The sequence below is a fragment of the Carassius gibelio genome, chromosome A11 (assembly GCF_023724105.1).
Source record: "Carassius gibelio isolate Cgi1373 ecotype wild population from Czech Republic chromosome A11, carGib1.2-hapl.c, whole genome shotgun sequence".
In the NCBI taxonomy this organism is placed as follows: domain Eukaryota; kingdom Metazoa; phylum Chordata; class Actinopteri; order Cypriniformes; family Cyprinidae; genus Carassius; species Carassius gibelio.
The window spans coordinates 369,124-389,922 of record NC_068381.1 but is presented as its reverse complement, the minus strand read 5'-3'; the positions used below and the strand labels follow the sequence as shown (position 1 = coordinate 389,922).

Genomic DNA, 20,799 nt, shown 5'->3' with positions numbered 1-20,799 from the left:
AACACTGTGAATCCACCATGGGTTTGGAATGAGGAGTGTATTCGAAAACAACATTATTTTTTCCATTCTGCTTAGTGTCTCTATAATGTATCACAAATTACATGTATAGCCTTAAAATCTTTCTGAACTCTTCTATAGAACCAATTTTAAGGAGATATAGCCATCTCAGGGTTTTTTTCACATGCAAATCTTCAGAGAAAGGAAAGTCCAAACAAGATTAAAATGAACTGAATTTCAAATTCAAAGGGTGAGAAGACAAATATCTAAATCGGCACCCAGGCTTATAACATATGTCTGACGCGAGAAGAAGCCAGCAAAAGAGACGTGGCCAACTATTGAGAGAATCTCTGTTTACTGAGAAATACTGTTTGATGAGTTCTATTACACCTCATCAAACAACAGCCAGGCCAGTCTTGAGAGAAAGCCAATAGATATGAGAGAAAAGCCTCGTGAGTGTGTTTGTGCTCAAATATATCCAGCAATTGAAAGACTGCATTTTTATCTCTTACCTTTTGAATTTGTCTTCCTGCACTGCAAGTAAATGTCAGTATTCATATACAAAAATAGGACTATTGTCCCATAAAGTCATAATTTTGCACGTTGCGTGTACCATCAGTATTTTTGGTTACAGTCACTTACAGTAGCTGTCATGAGCCCGACAGGATTTTTTAGTGAGTTACTCTATTCTTTTCACTATTAGCTCCCCATTTCACCCACCCACCAAATCCAAGAGACTCCCGGTTCTCTCTTTGAGCAAATGCATTTCCCCTCGACAGACACATAGAGATCTGAGAGAGAAACTTTAATCACATCTCAACCATAAGGGAGGTTTTTCTCTGCTGCAGAGGCTCTTTGTTCAAAGACAGCATTTCCCTGCCATCAGAGCGAGATTACCGTACAGCACACTTACCCAGGAGAGATCTTCCAACAGCAAAGCAGCCTGCACCAGCCAAAACCACCTCTTCTGGGGTGCATTCAAACAAACCATTGAAGCCTGCTAAACAGTTGCAGTGCCTTTTCTGGTTACACTTAAATATTACATCAGAAGTTACAAAAACAAAACATGCCTCATAAGAGTTGTATGAACACAACAGATTTGGCCCACAAATTGTAGAGTATTAAAAAATGTCTTGAAGGAAGGAATTTGAAGAAAGACAATCTGATAAATATGCTGGAATTTTTCACATATTACATTGTACACTCTTAAAAATAAAGGTGCTTCAGTCAAAGGTTGTTCAAAGAACCATCTCTTTCTTACCATTTTATAATCTGAAGAACCTTCTTTCGCCAAACAAAGAACCTTTTGTGAAACAGAAAGGTTCTTTAGATGTTAAAGGTTCCTTATGGAACCATTATGACAAAAAGGTTCTTCTATCGCATCACGAAGCACCTTTATTTTTATGAGTGTACATTTGCATTATCCACCTTATTTTTCAATACGAAAGTAAGCAGTTTTCTGGTGATGTGTGAGGCTTCCAGTTCATTAGCCCCTGTAGGGAAATTACCAGAATAATCGAAGTGCAGTAAAGGTTAAAACTGTTTGCACTGCAAACAGGTGTGTTCATAACTAAGATAATACATTCAAATAATATGGTAAGAAACACCCGTTTCCAATAACAAACAGCAAAACAAGCTCTACTGTACTGCTAAAAATAGCTGGAAGCGGATTAGACCAGAAGCCTCGCAAATAAATTATACAAACCATGCCCGCTCCTATGGGACAAATAAGGTGGAAGGGTTTGTAGTGGAGACTGGGGCTAGTTGTCACAAGGAACAATAGTCACAGGGGTTTCATAATTGTTTTATGCTTTAAAATTTGAAAGGTCCATAAATTAAATGTGTATATATATAATATGTGATGTGACTGATATGTTAAATTAAGACATTGTTTTACCACTTCCTTTTGAAGAAAAATATCACTTAAAACCACACATATGAGAAAAAAATGGGGGGAGGGGGTCCTTTAACATGAAATTATTAAAAAACGAATTAAGTAATCCTATCCTTGGGAAATAAATAGTTAATAATACTATAATATAAGTCTGTTTTACATATGTTTGCCCTTAAAAATGTTGAAAAAAATAAATGGTAAAGCAACAAATATGGAAATGTTGCCAAGTGAATAAATAACTACTCTGGAGGTCTTTGAGCTGTCATACAGAGGTAGTTTGTCGCTAGCTGCTGATGGATATTGCTGTTCATGCTGTTCCCCTGACACTATTTGTGAAGTTCATCTCTAACAGATGAACAATAGTCAGCAGTACCCCTTAAACTAGTTCAACACAGTACTATTTATCATTCCCCATCATTTCAGTGGGGTACCCGCAACTCCTGTATAGTCTCCCTGCCCAACAGAAATTCTCTAATAACTGACAAACTATAATAACTATGTCTGATCATCAATGAAGGCTTACAAGACTATCAGGAATGTCATATGAAGATGAATAAATGATTTCATAGAGATGTGTATATTTACTGCAGAAATCTTTCAGGCCTTGAAATCACATTTTTTAGTGATGCGTTTACATTTTTTCATGAGCATGGGACCCCTAGGTAATGCATATGTTCAGCAGGTATTCAAAATGTGCAACATGAAATAATTTGGATTAAATGCGAGTGTAAAGCAGGTATGACACTGTAGACTTAACTCACTTTGTTAGTATTCCAGTTTCTAATGCATTTCTAATACATTTCATTCTGCCCAGTGATGTTCCTCATTTGCAAACATTTACTGGTTTCCCTGGCAATTTTTTTTTTTTTACCCCTTTGAGCAGAACCAATGCATTTTATGCTAATTTGAACCAGCTTTCTTAGATATGAGAGCTTGTAAATGGCATAACAAATCCATGCTAATTCGTCAACCATAAAAACAACCTAAAAAGCACAGAACTCTTCTCTACTGAGTTTTAATGAGACAATAGAAGGATGATAATGTGTTGCCGAATAATGCAAAGACGCTTTGTTTTAGCATTTACACTGTTTAATAATTTATACATTGCCAGCCAAATAAACTGAAACTTTTTTCCTATTAGAGCCATTGCAACTAAATAAAAAGTTAGCTGGCCAGAGATAGTTTTATTTGTTATTTAGTCATTCAGAGAACATGAATCTCAGCAGGCATAATCAATAGAGCCCTTCAAAGCAATGAAACATAAGCGAGTGACAAGTTTGATAGTTGTCAGTCGAGTAGGGATAAATGGCATTAAACTGAACGACTGCTTGTTGAATTATTTAGAGATGAGTCGCTGCAAAGGATCGGACTCTACCATCCTCTCTTGAAGATCAAGCGTGCTGACAAATTGTAGCATCTCTCTTTTACAAGTTTCTATGGACTGAGGTCATGAATAATTCGCTGTTCATATTTCTACCCTGGAACAACTTTTGTAGTTATTCTCCTCTATTCTGTCCTTTTAGTTTATTTTGCTAAGATAAAAAATAATCTGTCAAGATGCGCTTGTTATCTTTTGGACCAAGGGTTTTAACAAATTTTTATCTCAGTAGCCTGTCTTTATCTGTTCCCATTCAAATTCTGCCAGATGGACAAGTTTTGAAATAGACTTTTATAAGAGAAAAATGTGCAATTACAGTATTAAGTGGTCTATGAAATGATAAAGCCTTAGGGGTCTTCTGAAGGTCCTATAATAATAAATGATGACTGAATTTTCCATCACAAAAAAACGTGCTTGCTGTCTGTGTCAGGGTGTGTAATTAGGTGTAGATAGGCCAGATACTACAAAAATTACAAGGCAGAGACCACTGGTATTAAAAATATATACTGTATGGCCAAAAGCAAAGGAGTAACTCACTTTGTGAGGAAATGACATTCAGAAAGGTCATGGTTTGTTAAGCTTCCCCATTTAATATATATATATATATATATATATATATATATATATATATATATATATATATATATATACATACAGTACAGACCAAAAGTTTGGACACACCTTCTCATTCAAAGAGTTTTCTTTATTTTCATGACTATGAGTCACACTGAAGGCATCAAGGGCTATTTGACCAAGAAGGAGAGTGATGGGGTGCTGCGCCAGATGACCTGGCCTCCATAATCACAGGACCTGAACCCAATCGAGATGGTTTAGGGGTGAGCTGGACCGCAGACAGAAGGCAAAAGGGCCAACAAGTGATCTCTCGGGGAACTCCTTCAAGACTGTTGGAAGACCATTTCAGGTGACTACCTCTTGAAGCTCATCAAGAGAATGCCAAGAGTGTGCAAAGCAGTAATCAAAACAAAAGGTGGCTACTTTGAAGATCCTAGAATATGACATATTTTCTGTTGTTTCACACATTTTTGTTATGTATATAATTTCATATATAATTCCACATGTGTTAATTCATAGTTTTGATGCCTTCAGTGTGAATCTACAATTTTCATAGTCATGAAAATAAAGAAAACTCTTTGAAGGAGAAGGTGTGTCCAAACTTTTGGTCTGTACTGTATATATACATACATACACACATACATACATACATACAACATATAATTTTTTTTATGATTCAACATATATATGTTGAAACATTCTGACAATGTTATATGTTTGTATGTATGTATATAATTTAAACTATATTAAATATAAAGGGTCATTATATTTACCATTTTAATTAAAGCAGAAATGTGTCATCTCTGTTGGTGAAAAGGGCTGATTGGCTGAATAGTTGTACAGGTCCTGCTACAAAGCCCTATCTTATGATCTTATTGCTTTTGCTGGGGCTGTGAATATAATCAAATACGTCAAGAGATGAAGCAATATAGTACATGGTCAGGTTAGATAAAAGCAGAAGAGGTCTGACGGTTTCCTTTAGTGAACTCAATATCCCTGAGCTAAATGTTTCAAAATTTGAAAGTGGCCATGTTTCTTACATTATTGATAAATTTAATGCAGTTGAACTGCTTTCTTAACACTAAAGCCGTTGGACCTGCACATGGTGTTTAGGGCAGCTGTTGATATGCTTTGCTTTTAAATAACAAACTTGTAAGAAACCACTCCTGTGCTGTTATAATTATTTCCAATTCAGCATGTGTGATTAAGACTGTAAAAAATCTTGGAAAAGTTTTATAAAAATGGTAATGCTGTTTTGATGTCTAACTGAATTTTTGATTAATATGCTAATATAAGTGGAAAATGTTTTTTTCTCTCTCTCTTTTTTTTTCAGCTATTGCACATATTTACTTATAGCATTCTGGAATCTCATTGTCCGACAGTGTAACACCTCATTCAAAATTTAAGAGTTAAAGATTTTTTGGAGCTGGAAAACAATAACACTGCACTAAGGTTGAACCTGCATTCATGTTTCTCTGCTTTTATGCAGGGAAATACATTGAAAATGGACATCTCTGAAGATATTACTGTTAAAAAAAAAAAAACCTGAACAAAGAAAATCAAGCAAATTAATTATTAACATGCCCACAAAGGACATGCTGTTGAGTAAAACTGTCAAGCATAATCCACTAAAACACATTATAAACTCATAGGGAAAATGCTTCTGCATATGTGGACATGATTACAGAATGCATACTGTGTGCAGTGTATACATAAAAGATGACTATTGCCTGCAGGAAATGTGACTCGTTATGAAATGTGCATACCTTAGTTCAAAATGTGTCATATTTTGGTCTAGCACTTTTTGTAGCAAGCCTATTTACTTCAAATTATATTAAAAACAGCTTTTTTTATATTAACATCACTTTTTGGGTGACAGAATTGATTAACTAACTAGCATTCATAAGCTGAGGCAATATTTCATTCAAATTCAATCCTGGTGTGAAATGGATTTAAATAAATGACGTTTTATCTGATTCCAAATGTGACATTTGACAAGTGTATTAGCAGCAGGTACAGTTTTTGAATAGCATAGACAATGATGAGCCATGGGGATATTAGCTCTTCGGCAGTGACTGCTTCGAGAAAAGGTTTATGACACAGAGCCATCTGCTGTTCATATCACGCTATTGAAACAATATACCCGATCATGACGTCAGAAACAAAAAAATTAAAAATAAAAGTATCCTCCAGGACACGTGAGTCGATGACGTACTGGGAAATTGGAATGTTTTGAAAACAGAAAAATACAAAACAAACGGCTTAATCTTATGGAAATGTAGACATAACGACAAATATTAGCCATCCAATCACAATGAAAAACAAAGAGCAGGGAGTCATATACTAGCACAACATATTAACTTTGCCTATGGAACCAGATTATCTTAAATGACTGTGTACAGTAATTAGATTAAGTGACTTCACTTACTTTTAGTATGATGGCAGTGGCTCATGTTCTGATGTTCTAGGTTGTCAGTCTACAGCGTGTCAAATTGCCTGAAACATCGATCTGAAATCAATATGTCCATAACAGGGTCGGACAAAATTCTAAATTCAAGAATTGATTCCCTTTCTGTTCATAAACGTGAATAACGGTAAGACTTTACCATTGTCATGACAAAACCACAATAAATATGTAATTAATTATGACTAGTCGTGCCTATTTTAATTAGTAGTAGTAGAATACATTGTCCCCAAAAAATAACTTTTCAGATAACCTTTGCCTCTAAGTCTAAAAAAAAATAACATTATTTAGTCATTTAAATATCTGTCTAACAGATGCATCATTGACATTTTGTGTAGCCTATATAATAATAATAATTGATACTGAAAACTGAAAAAATACTATAATATAAAAAAATTACACTAACAGCAGTTAAGAATATCAATTTCTCTGAATTTCAGTACATTTTTGTGAGTACAGCTCTACATGGATTAGAAATGAATAAGCATTCTCAATTTAGTTATGGGTTTATTGTATTACTACTAAAAATTATTAATTTAACAATTACGATATTAACTGAAAACTATTTCATTTATTTTAAGCAGAGGTTCACTACTTCAATGGTTCTATCCCAACATGTGGACAGAGGTAGGCTACTGCAGGGACCAAGCAATTACGTTTTTCGTTTTAAAATGAATGAATTAATTTATTAATTTATTATTATTATTATTAATAATGATAATAATAATAATAATAATAATAATAATAATAATAATAATAAATAAATAATAAAATCATTAGAGTAAATACACATATCTGTTTGACAAATTATCTTTAATTCTTAGACACATTTCCTAAAACTATAAATACAAAACTAATATTACAAACCCAACTGATTATATCCATTAAGGGCCACTAGGGGCCACTATAAACATGATTTTGACAGGTGATCATAAAGTGAGCTGTAAATGAAACGCTACAGTATTTTTAATAAATTAAGTCATTGAATAAGTATTTTATTATTATTATTATTATTATTAAACAGCCTTCTCTGAGATTTGTAATTATGTTTAGGTTGTACCTCATTATTGACTTGAAAGATTTGCCCGGAAACTTAATGTATTTAATCTCAAATTGTCAAATATTTAGCTTGAATCCCTGAAAGTAGGCTATAGATTCCAGAGAGTTTTGCTTCAGTTTTATAAATTGTTCAGTTTCATTTCTGTTCATTCTCAGTAGGCTAAAAGACTCATACACCATATCCCCCACCACAGCACTCATCAACCAGGAAAAAACAAAGACCCCAAAACCAAAAGTGAGTATGCTAAAATGGTAAAGGTCCAGCACTCGAGATACTAAAACTAAAAACTCTCGCACTCTCAGAAAGCATCAAAAGCCATCAGCCCTGTATTGACATACGCACTATTTGGATTTAAACTTTTGACGGACTTTTAAAAAAGACCTGGCAACCCTTGAGTCAAGTCAACTTGAGTCCCTATTTTCCCCACAAGAAGTGCTTTCAGTTCTCCATGAGATTCAGCTTTCATTTTCTCTTGACATGGGAAGGGTTTGAGCATGCGTCGTTCTCCCCGCTCAATTAGATATACTCGCTTGATGTGTTTTAGAAAGGTTAGAAGGGGTTTGTTCTGTGCTCTAAGGTTTTTACGTAATTTGGCTAACGTTACTTTGACTCGGCTTTATCTTAGTCAACGGCGTCTGAGGGAGTCAGATGAGTATGTCTCGACATGGGAGCATAAAGACGAAAATAAAACGGACAGAACTAATGTATGTTTGGATTACAATGCTTTATTTATTTCCTCTCGATCTGTAAACGATTAACGTTATTCACTTTATCTTGTTTAGTCGGTGCGGTATGCTATACGTTATTATGCAGTTTATTATTCTTCCCGCTTTCTGTTTCCATGAAAATGAAACTATTTTACAAACAACAGTCTCATTTAAGGTTTCTGTGTGTGTTTACAGGTGTTTCACGAATGGAGTCGCGGTAAAAACATGTATGCTGCAAGGGACATGGAAAACTTTCGACGTAGCTGTCAGGTAAGTCTCGCGTAGCCAGTCTGGAATCCATCGCAGCTTTCATTGGCCAAGGCTAGGGATGGGCGGGTCATAGAGTGTGTAGTTTCTTATATTAATAACGCAGCTTACCCATTGACATGGTTTACCCCACTCTCTGTCAAATTAACATGCCAAACTCACATTACTCCATTGAAACATATGAATAATACACAGACGAGTATCTAAAAAATACAAAAGGAAATGCCAAAATGTTGCCATACCCTGCTGTAGTCTTACAGATTGTGTGTGTTTCTAATTTTAGGACTTGGATGGTAATGATATCAGTGATGACAATGATGCTGATGAAAAAGATAAAGTAAGTAATCTAATAATAAAGTAAGTTTGTACCATTACACTTATAATAAACCACTTGTCAGTGTAAATGCTTGGAGTATCATTTACAAATCTCATTTCATATAGCTCACTAAGTAGGCTAGTCTTGATTTAGAGGAGATATTTTATAATGGGATTGTGTAATGTTATTATTGTTTTATACTATTATTGTTTAAAACAATAATATACAATTATTATATGTATATATATTATATATTGTTTGTTGTTGTTTTCAAGGGTCACTTCTGTAACCTAGCATTCCACCATGGTCAAATAAAATCTTCACCTGACGGTATGGCATTGCACTCATTTCATAGTTAAATCACACTATTTAGGGATTTCATTTACCTGTTAGAACTGTCATTCAAGGAAGTGCTTTAACATATTACCTTTGTGTATGTAGATGTTCACATTGATGAATTTCACCAGCAGTGGTGGGGTAAATACGAGAGGCTGGAAAATGTACACTCCTACATTCAATGGTTAGATCCTGTTCAACTTAATCCATGATTTCTAGTTAACACCGTTTTATGTATGTTGTAAGTGTTTGAATGGCCATCATTCAGCTAACCATTTTAAAACTTTGCAGGTTGTTTCCAATACAAGAGCCAGGGGTGAATTGTAAAGCACACGTGCTCACAAAAAAGGAAATAAAGGTGAGTTTAAAACATGCACTTAGATGTTTTTTCAACTTTATTTACCAGAAGCTGGTTACAGCATATTGAGAAATAGATAGTGCTTAACTTAATCTGCTGTTTTTTTTTTTTTCAGCTTTTCCGTAAAGATAAACAAGCAAAGAGTAAATTGGTGAAATCATATAAGCTCATGTTGGATTTCTACGGTATACGTTTAGTTGATGAATCAACAGGAGAGGTGGAACGGGCTCCTAACTGGAAGAATCGCTTTAGGAACCTGAACAGGTTTGTGTTGTTGTGTGTGTGTTTTTTTTTTTTTTGTCTTTTTGTTTTTCTTTTGCTGCATTTCAGTTGATGTTGTTTCAATACTTCAAGGCTTTTCCAGTGGTTAGAGCTTTTTTTTATTTTCTTTGTTTTTGCAGACACACACATAACAACCTTCGCATCACTCGCATCCTGAAGTGTTTGGGGACTCTAGGATTGAAGCACTACCAGGCCCCACTGGTCAAGTTCTTCCTCCATGAAACTCTTGTGGAGGGACACCTTTCAAATGTGAAACAAAGTGTACTGGATTACTTTATGTTTGCCGTATTGGACAAGTCAGAGAGACGAGAGCTGGTAAAATTTGCTTTAGAGCAATTTAAGCCCCAAAAACATTTTGTCTCGGGTCCTGAGGAAAATGTGGCCCAGCCTATAGAGAATAAACAGAGGAGCACTGTAGAAGATAATCTGAAAAGGCTGAATAAGTATGAGGCAGTTATTCTGAACAAACCGACAGTATCAAATAGTGATCAAGGGGCAAATGAAAACAGTCAGTGCATGTCAGAAAATAATAATATAACACCAGCAAACATGTCTCATGGTGATAATAATGAGAGTGGTCCTCACCAAACTGAAGTGTCTTTATGTCAGATGCATGATTTGTCGGGGGTCAGTGATAATGACAGCGGTCTTCAGCAATTTAAAGAAGAGGCTTCATGTCTGATGTCTGACATAACAATGTTGTAATAGGAAAGCTAACAAGCACTGTAAATGTAAGTCTCATGAGTTTCTCTGTTTTGTCTTCTAAGTTAAATTACAGAAAATATATTATAATGTCCTTTATGACTTTAGTGTCATTTTTAAATATTTTTTTTTATGTTTCTCAGGTTGACAAAAAGAAAACAAAAAGAATCATTCATTTATATGCCTTGTAGTAAATGTAATAATACTTTGGTTTTATACTTTGTATTATACAGATAAATTAAGTCAATGTAATGTCTTGACTGACAAAATGACTTTGAATAAAATTAGCACCAGTAAACCTTATTTGTGAGTTTTTTTTATTTTATCTACTCTGATGAATTATTTTACTGAGAACACTGGAAATTGGAAATATTGGAAATGCCTTATACATTAAAGCATGAGTTTTTATAAATTAAACATTAAATTGCATAATTTAGCTGATTGATAACTTTTGATTAGAACCTTTTCTATAAAATTACATTTAATGCAAAAAATAGTAGGGGATTCTGTTGAAATACTGTATGTAAAAACTGTGCTATTTAGTAGGCTACTAGGTTTCTACTGTTGAAGCAAACACTGATATAATTCTAATTAGGGAAGTCATGGCCTAATGGTTAGAGAGTCGGACTCCCAATCGAAAGGTTGCCGGCAGGAATTGTGGGTGGGGGGAGTGCATGTACAGTTCTCTCTCCACCTTCAATACCACGACTTAGGTGCCCTTGAGCAAGTCATCGAACCCCCAACTGCTCCCCGGGCGCCGCAGCATAAATGGCTGCCCACTGCTCCAGGTGTGTGCTCAAAGTGTGTGTGTGTGTGTGTGTGTTCACTGCTCTGTGTGTGTGCACTTCGGATGGGTTAAATGCAGAGCACAAATTCTGAGTATGGGTCACCATACTTGGCTGAATGTCACGTCACTTTCACTTTCACTTTTCTAATAAATAAAATGAAAAGGGCCTGTTATTAACCATACTGAACATGTAATGGATATCAAATGAATATTAAAGCTGCTTTAAAAAATCAATACTAAACATACTGTTTCAAAGTTTATTTTTAGAATATTGTTACTGAGAGTCTGGATCCTGTAAATAGCAAAAAAGAAAAAGAAAAAAAAAGTATGACAATACAGTCTAGGCCTGCTGCTTTAATTTTGTGCCACCATAGAGACAAGATATGGCAACCCTGGAGTCAATGTGTTTCTATATATATACATCAGCCCGTTTTTATGACAGTGAAAACAACGGTATACAGATTGGTGAATTGTGTGAAAAATACTGTGGTTTTTTTTACGCGAACCATGAATACATGTTACATTGGACACTGTAAACACAATCAAAGCTTCAAAAAAAGTGCGTAAAAGGGGACCTTTAAATAACAACTTTAACAACATGGGCAGGATATCATTTCACTTGATTTATTTCCTCTGTCATCTTGCATCTTTCTTGCATCCTACCAATAGACAAAAAAAAAAAAAAAAGATGGACAACGCATCTCCACTTCCTTCCACTATAAAAATTGAAGACAAAGCATCTCAGTAATTTGAACTTTTTATTAGAAGTGTAATTTATTTGTTTATTTTGACCCATTCATTTACATAGAGAGGGCGAAGTTTATGACCTGTACTGCAGCCAGCCATCAGGGGGTAATCATAGAGCCCACAGCTTCAATTTTCAGGACATGTGAGGCACACTCACTCCTTCCCTCATATCCTGAAGGGGTGGAGCCAGAGAAAATAAACTATTCATTGCCATTAAAGTTCAATTACTGGACCTACTGTACACATAGGATCCTGATGAAAAAAAATGCTCAGTTTAGAAGAAAGTTTCAAATGGCACTTAGAAGCTTTTGGATCTGAACTCTTCATATGAAGTGGTAAACAATTTAAACTATTTGAAAATAATATTTTATTTTAAAATGTGCACATTCACTCTATTCGTATGTCTAATAGTAAAAAAGCAAACATCTCTTGTCACCTTCATTTATGATTTACATGAATCATAAATTCCCCTATATTCGACCTTTGTGCGGGTTCACAAAATAAAACCTGCAGTTAACTTCAGCAAGAACCGCCCTACAACCAGATAATGCCAACGCCTGTCATTTTCTTCTTCTCAAGAAAAATAAGAGTGAAGTTCCTGTGAAAATATTTCAGAACTTTAATAGGAATAGCACTTACAAACTTCTTGTAATTTATCTTAAGAAATGTCTTAAATTCTTCCTTTTCGTGAAAGATTTAGTTAAAGATTTTCGTGAATCAGGCCCCAGTGTACGGTCCCTAATAATATACTTGCCATGGAATCAGAAGATGAGTGTGAGTTTGACTCCACATGGGAAGACGAATACGAAAATAAAACACCCAGAAAGAAGGTATGCTTGGATTTCAGTGCTATAATTGATTTTTATTTCCTTGTAGACTCTTGTAGACTTTTGTTTTAATTAATCCTAAAACAGCTCGTAGTTGTGCACACACATCAGTTATGCAACTTTGCATGCCTTGCATTGACTGCTCTAAAATATGAGACACCAATGTTTCAGGAGTTCATGACAGAGAATGGGACACATTAAAATGTTATAATCTTAATTCAAGTGATGAAGGATTACACGGTAATCAGTGTTGAGCACTATACTGTAAGGTTAACCCTGCCTGGTTTAACTGTTTGAAAATGATGAAAATATTTAATAGAAATTTAGAAGTAATCAAAAAGTACTCAATTATTATTAGATACATACATTAGTTTAATGAAGCAAGTTAAATATTTACACTATTACATTTTAAATAGGGTAACTTGCAATCTTTAACCTAAAACATTTCCAAAGTAACCTTCCCAACACTGTTTATAACATGATCTACACTATACTAATCTACCTTGTTTGATTGAAGACTATAATTAATATTGTTGTTGTTGTTGTTGAATAAACCCTACCTGTTTTTAGAAACACAGTTTTATAATAATTCCCATTCTTTCCCCTTTCTATTTCTTCAAATATCTATGAATATGAAATGAGTATGATTTTATAAACAGCAGTATCATTTGGGATTTCTGTGTATGTTTACAGGTGTCACACAGGAGAAATTGCAGGAACATGAATGTGGCAAAGGAGATGCAAGACTTTCGACATAGTTGTGTGGTAGGTTTATTTACCTTAAAACAAGGAAGAGTTGGGTAAAGCTGTGCCGTATGAAGATATCTGGTCCCCTAACTCTTAAATTAGCATACAAAGTATACAGCCAGGTTAATAAGAAAAACTTATTTAAAAAAACAAGGATGTGGCTGCTGCTTACCCACTGGGTTTGGCACATCTTACCCCGCTCCTCTATTTAAAATAAACATGCCAACTCACATTCATCCATTGGCATATTGTATGAGAAAAAAATTTAGTTGAGAATCTAAATCCAAAAGTAAACTTCTAAATATTGTGAAAACCTATACTGTCTACTAATTTTTCAAAACTTGATAATTTGTCTTACATTATATATATGTTTTATTGTATTTGTTTTGTTTAGAACTTTGATGACGATGATGAAAATAATGATGAACCAAGTCAAGTGCGTAATCCATCTCCTCAGAATTTGCCACCTCTAACATATCTTTTCAGTATGTTAAGTATCATTTACACAAAACTATTTGGTTTCACAGCCCACTATGTAGTCTTGATTTGGAGAAGAAGATTGGGAATTGGGTTGTAAAGTATTTTTATTTGTTCACAAGGGCCGCTTCTATAACCTGGAATTTTACCATGGTAGAATAAAATCTTCACCTGACGGTATGGCATTGTGCTTGTTAAATCACACTATTTATTTTTTATTTATCCTATACAGGTTACATTCTAGAAAGCATGTTCTTAACATATTACCTTTGTTTTGCAGATGTTTACATCGATGAATTCCACCAGCAGTGGTGGGGTGAATATGAGAAGCTGGAATTAGTTTTGACCTACATTCATTGGTGAGAGCCTGTAGTAACATCTATGAGCTGTCGTTAAATCCATTTTAATTCAATTAAAATGCCATAATTCAACTAGCCATTTCAAATCTTTCAGGCTGTTTCCATTACAAGAAACAGGAAGAAACTTAAGAGCACATGAGCTCACAAAAAAGGAGATAAAGGTTAGTTTAAACATTGAATATATATATATATACATTTTTGACTTGACATGAAGGTGGTAAATTATTACAGAATATACATTTTATGGGTTAACCTTTCTTATGAAGTATTTGTCTGACAGGACTGATCATATTTTGAAAGAAATATCAGAAAGTTAAATTTAAATTCATCTGCTCTGCTCGTTTTTTTTATTTTATTATTATTATTATTCTTTTTTTTTTTTTAGCTTTTCCGTAAAGATAAACAGGCAAAGAGTAAATTGGTGAAATCATATAAGCTCATGTTGGATTTCTACGGTATACGTTTAGTTGATGAATCAACAGGAGAGGTGGAACGGGCTCCTAACTGGAAGGATCGCTTTAAGAACCTGAACAGGTTTGTGTTGTCATGTTTTCCTTTTCGTTGAAATTCATGTACTTTTAGGCATTTCCAGTGGTTAGAGGTTTTTTTCATGATTTTGCAGACACACACATAACAACCTTCGCATCACTCGCATCCTGAAGTGTTTGGGGACTCTAGGATTGAAGCACTACCAGGCCCCACTGGTCAAGTTCTTCCTCCATGAAACTCTTGTAGTGTGACACCTTCAAAGCCTAAAACAAAGTGTTCTAGATTACTATATGTTTGCCATTTTGGACAAGACAGAGAGACGAGAGCTGGTTAGATTTGCCTTTAAGCATTTCAAGCCCCGAGAACAGTTTGTCTGGGGCCCCAAGACGATTCTGTCAGGTGAGGTACATTGTAGCAAAAGTTAAAAATTCAGTCATGCTACATGTAATAAGCAGCAAAGGGAGTGTGACAGAATAATTTAAGTTGCTTTGGGTAAAAGTGTCTTCCAGATGCATAAATGTAAATGTGAAAACAATAAAAGCATAGGAAAGTGAGATAAAAAGATGATATTGATGATGGTGATGTTAATATGACAACAGCTCACCAAGTGGTGCTCCTGATAATAGAGGTTTTAGCATTTGTTCCTCTACTCTAAATTATTTTATTGTTTTACAGAAAAAATATTGGAATATCTTTCCTGGCTCAAGTTAAGTGTCAGATTCTTAATGGATAAAGAAGATATACATGTTTAAGACTTTAAATGATATGAACATTTCTGTTGATAAATCAAGGCTGCGCTATATGAAAATTAGCACCAGTAAATAATCAAATCATTAAAAAATTTTTATGTATGTATGTATGATTTATTTTTATTTTTTTTTTAAATCTATGTTCCTTATTTTTAATAAATCAGAAACATTCTTGCACAAATATATTTAACTTTTAAATAGCGTGTATGCTTGTGGTCCAGTGGGAATAAACAGGTTACAATAATCATTTCCTAGTCTTTTGTATGTCAAAAGAATTAGCAAAAACATTTAGTAAAAGAGAGAACTGCTGCTTTGCTATTTTGTTCACCATTTGGCAAAATACCTGTAAAGGTCTTTTTTTTTTTTTACCTATAGACTTCATTTTTACTTATTTGAACAATGACAGAAGACAAGGCAATGGCATTGACTCAAGGTCTACAGTTGTTATTTCTTTCATTTTCAGAAGCGAGCAATTTACTGTTTTATGACTTGTGATTGCAGATCTTCTGCTGATCTTTGAATTCATAAAGACTTCATTTGTGCTAAAGTATCTGGGATGCGTTTTTACTATGAGCTGTTAAAAGTTGTTAACATGAGGAGTTTAGTTTTCTTTTCTCATTTATTCTGAAATGATAAAAGTGCACCAAGACTGACCCCTGCTGTTTTATTAAACAGTGTTTATACATAAAGGTGACGAATGTAACAATAAAACACCCCTTTACATGTTTTTAAACAGACACATTCTAAATTCAGATTATGTGTAAGCATGGAGCAGAGGAAGGAACTTGACTGTATGGTTTCTATAATCTTTTCACATGTTTCCCAAACTTTACAAGTTCAGTAAGATGATTTATGAAGTGTCAGTGGACCTCATGGTTGTTTCATCCTTAGATTTATTTGGAGCAAGCTTAAAGTCTTTCAGATTTGTTCTGGTCATACACTTATGTGTATTGCAACACCTTTTTTATTTTTATGATTATGATTATTTTTATTTATTTATTATGATTTCCTCTATATGAGTGGTTATCAGAAAGAAATGTGTAACAGACTGTCACATGATGACAGTTAGGAATCTGTGCTGTATAAACTGAGAGAAAGTTAGATGGATGGTCGAACAGAACAGCAAGTTCTTAGGTTTCACTCCCTATTTTTTCACCAAATTGTTCCTTTCCTGTAGGTGGATCATTTAAAATCATTGATTACCATTCTACATTTGATATTAAACATCTAAACAGTTCACAGTCTTTAACACTAAAATAGCTTTAGTGTATTACTGATTCAGTTAAAGTCAATAGTCCCTCTTCTGATAAATTAGTGAGACCAGTAAACATTAGTATAGAACCTACAGTAGATATAAAGTATCTGCTGAATCATTGGAAAATATAACAAAATCAGTAACAAAAGACAGGCAAAAACAGAGAGTGTGTGTGTGTGTGTGTGTGTGTGTTATAAACCAGCAATGATTCAGCTTCTATAAAGTTCAGAGTTATTTCCAGTGAATATGCTTAATTTCTTGATTTTTATGCACACATACCACAACGTAAAGATGAGCTGTAACACTAAATTGCAAAGCAGTTTTTTTTTTTTTTTTTATATCTTTAACTACCCAAAATATGCCTCGTTAATTAAAAGATTCTTTGAAATGTAATTGCTGGATGTAATTGCTTTTAGTGTTCATTCAATTTATAACTGATATGTCACATCAAAATAAAGGAAAATGTTTTTTTATTAAATAATTTAATAATTTCATTAATATTAATAAATAATAATAAATACATGTAATAACTTTAAAAGTGCCGAAACCAATCTAAAGTTTTTTTTTCTTTTATTGTCAAATACAATTGTTACAGTTTGTCAGATCATATCTTCTAACAAATAAAAAATAAAAGTAAAACAATAAAAAAAAAAAAAATACATAACAGCCAGTAGATAAAGTTGAAATACATATCATATAACAAATGAAAAATAAACATAATTAAAAACAAAAGTGCATCGCCAGAGTATCAAACATTAGATGTCAGTTAAATTATATAGTTAAACCAGATACATATTTCATGCATGTTGATGCTGATTTACCCTCTAATCCAGAAATACATTCTATTTAATTTTTCAAGTCAATTTTAAAAACATTGAAAAGAGGTTTGTTTTTCAGAAACTATGATTTATGAATAAAAAAAATTCCAAGCAAAATTATCTAGTTGACTAAATCTATTTTTTTTATATTTTCTTTTACTTTTCTGACTGAAACCAATCTAAAGTTAGCACGTCAATTCAAACAAACTATCAACTCTTCCCAACACTAGATGGCGCACTTGTCCTAATCTTTCCTTGGCGAGCAGTCATTTCCGCATCCCGGATATTATAGTGGCGTCGTTGTTATGACAATGTGACGTTTTTTTTTTTTTTTTTTTTCTTTTTTTTAATGCAAGTTGTAGCGATAAATAAAGTTTCAGTCAGGTGACAGAGTTTGGGTTTTCACGTCCTCGAAACTTTTTTAAATGGCTTCTTGTGCACACGAAGAGTTTGAACTCAGCCAGAAACATGAAGATATGTGAGTCCGTTCACAGTTTGTTCTCGAGAACAGAGCTGCAGTTGTCGATTAAAAATGCCACTCTCAGTCATACAGTCATAATTATAATGATTCATTTCTTGTTATGAAACTACACTGCTTAATGACAGTCATTTGTCTCATGTAGACTGGGGAAAAGAGCATTACTGCTGAAGCAGATGGAAGCGCACTATGAACAGCAGAAGGCTCAGAAGAAGCAGCAGTGTGTGAAGTCTCAAGCAGCGAAGGAGAGGAATGCTCAGATCCTTAAGGTTTCTCTGTTGTGTAACGTTACGCTATTACTGTATATCACCGCCTCAGAGCTCGATTATAGCACCGTTTTAAACTGGAAGTCACGCTTTTCCTGTGTCACAAAATAACATAATCTCACAGGAAGTGACATTTAAGTTCATTCAGTTTCAGAATTCATGGTCTAACTTCTTGCCTAATTAGATTCAATTATTGTATTGTGTATGTTTAAAATGCATTTAGTGACATTTGTTTGAATTTGTATTTATTTCTGTTGTAGGATTTTCAGAATGCTGAAAAAAATCTTCAAACCAGACAGCTCCTTCATCCAGATATTATTAACCTTGAGGTATTTAGACCAGCTCACATCCTTATTTTTATTTATTTAGAAAATAAAACGGTTGTGCTGTGTTTCATTTTTGAAAGCAGGTAATAATAAATGTTGCATTTGAAGTACTTTTTTGCATGTGTAGATGATGCCAACAGCATAAACTGTGTGCCCATTGGAGCCATCATAATTCATTGAAAAAGGGGCAGTTATAAAGTGAATAGCACGACGTGTTTTTATTTTTATTTATTTTTTTATAACAAGACAACTGCTGTAGATGCCAACATGGAATGTTTTACCTCTTCAGGATATAAGAATGTAATACATAAGTAAACATTATTCTCCTCCTGTAACCAAGTTGATCTTTTGTTGTCCTGTCATAGACTCTTTATTGGGCCTCAATTGAACGGGAACTACCAGCATGGGAGCAGTATTTACTTGGGAAAGGAAAACCGCCAGTCAGTGAGTCTGGGAGATTGCTTAGGCAACAGAGACAGAAAACTAGACAGCAAGATCCCTCACCTGTACAATGCAAGGGTAAACCCCCTCGACCAAAACATAGATGACCTGTAAATAAACACAATTTAAGATTTTTTGCCCCAAATTATGTTATTTTTATTCATTTATTTGGTTTTTATTGAATTTATTTGATTTTTTTTTTTATTTGATTTAACTTATATATGCAAAAGCAGAGTAATAATAAATGTGTTCATTGAATGTTGTGTTAAGATTTGCATACATAAGTACGTCCACATGGGGGCGATACTGACCGCATTTTCTGGAACTACTCCACTATCCTGTCTTCTGTGTTTGTGTGTGTGTGTGTGTGTGTGTGTGTGTGTGTGTGTGTGTGTGTGTGTGTGTGTATAAATGAATAAATCAGTAAAAAAAAGCTGTTATTTGTTAAACTATGCAATGAAGTAAAAAAAAATGCATCTTTTGCCTATTATAATACTTTATTTATTATTAATATAACATTTAGATATCAAATTAAGTGATATGTTTGAAGTTAATTTAAAATTAGTTTAGATGAGTTGTTACCTTTACAAGTAAAAAAATTATTATCCATGTAGTTTGTCAAATGATAAATGTTTTCATGAAAAACTAATTCATCTTATTTCTATAACCCACTATTTCCCTCCAAATGTATGTAACAGAAGCTGTATTTAAGTTGCAATGCTGAGCATTACTATAGTATCCTTAAGAACATTTTCTGATGTCCAGCTTAAATCAAAAATATTGCAAGCATTGCTGCACACAGTCTCAAGACACACATCTGCAAATTTGTGTGGGAAAATCTGTGTCGCTTTTAAATGCACCTCTAAATCTTGTTGCCTCCTACCTGCAACCTCAAGAACAATGAGGTCATGACTGCCGTTACACAAAGCCTCTCTGAGCACTTGGACTGTCCACATGATTATTGCTATGGTATTGTCTGTTTGTTGAAGCGTCAGCCACTTGAGTTGAGTGTTAAGTTGACCATAAGTTTGAAAATTATGCATTTTGGTTCTTTGATTAGTTTTTGTTTCACATATTCAGACTGGTGTTTTGGGGGAATAAAGGTGTGAAACAAGCTCCAAATTTATCTAAAAATTATTTTATAAAAAATTTTAGTAGTGTGAATCTGAATGGATATTATGGATACTAAAAATATGAGTGCATATACTTTAATACTCAATTTATTTTGTTATGCTCATTGACTGTTTTTTCAATCGGGAGAGACTGCAGACCGTGACCCAGCCTAATTGGATGATCAAACCAGTTCAGGGTGACACGGAGTGGCGGCTTGACAAACCTGATCATCTGGATGGTCAGGGTTGAAGTGGTGGTGGTTGGCAGCTGCCCTTCCTCCTCAGCTGGGACTCCTGCCCCTGAGGTCAGGGCACCAGTCAAGGCCTCCAAATTGGCAGGGGGGGTCACTTGGCTGTGGAGGGGTGGAGAATTCTGGGTGTGGATGGAGGGCAAGACAGCAAATTATCTAAAAAGGTTTTGAAGAGCACGATCTGGAGCCTTTCCAAATGACTAGTTCTGCATTATGTATTCTAATGGGGAAAGGCCTGAGGTGGTTTGGCTACAGATACCACTGCCAACTGAGACTGTCAGAGCACAGGCCAAGGCCAAATGTTCTAATCACCTCCGGGCTTCAGACGCCTGGCCA

At 34.3% G+C, this 20,799-nt stretch overlaps 2 protein-coding genes and 1 pseudogene across 4 annotated transcripts; all 3 read left to right on the top strand.

Annotated features, from left to right (window-relative positions):
* Window positions 1–7,788: 7,788 nt before the first annotated feature.
* On the top strand, window positions 7,789–10,637 carry LOC128021915 (opioid growth factor receptor). 3 transcript variants are annotated; one of them, XM_052609011.1, is made up of 9 exons: window positions 7,795–8,070; window positions 8,269–8,343; window positions 8,624–8,677; window positions 8,932–8,986; window positions 9,098–9,176; window positions 9,284–9,350; window positions 9,466–9,614; window positions 9,752–10,363; window positions 10,478–10,637. In XM_052609011.1, the coding sequence occupies exons 1-8, from the start codon at window positions 7,861–7,863 to the stop codon at window positions 10,335–10,337; spliced, it is 1,275 nt and encodes a 424-aa protein (XP_052464971.1). In that variant the 5' UTR covers window positions 7,795–7,860; the 3' UTR covers window positions 10,338–10,363; window positions 10,478–10,637. The 3 variants fall into 3 exon arrangements, with proteins under 3 accessions (XP_052464970.1, XP_052464971.1, XP_052464973.1); XM_052609010.1 differs by having other exon boundaries at window positions 7,789–8,070; window positions 9,752–10,637; XM_052609013.1 differs by having other exon boundaries at window positions 7,836–7,914; window positions 9,752–10,637.
* A 1,755-nt stretch (window positions 10,638–12,392) lies between these two features.
* LOC128021916 (opioid growth factor receptor-like) lies at window positions 12,393–16,206 on the top strand (annotated as a pseudogene).
* Window positions 16,207–17,856: 1,650 nt separating this feature from the next.
* LOC128021914 (uncharacterized protein C3orf14 homolog) lies at window positions 17,857–19,358 on the top strand. The gene is made up of 4 exons (XM_052609009.1): window positions 17,857–18,067; window positions 18,213–18,336; window positions 18,594–18,662; window positions 19,025–19,358. The coding sequence occupies exons 1-4, from the start codon at window positions 18,015–18,017 to the stop codon at window positions 19,205–19,207; spliced, it is 429 nt and encodes a 142-aa protein (XP_052464969.1). The 5' UTR covers window positions 17,857–18,014; the 3' UTR covers window positions 19,208–19,358.
* The last annotated feature ends 1,441 nt before the right edge of the window (window positions 19,359–20,799 follow it).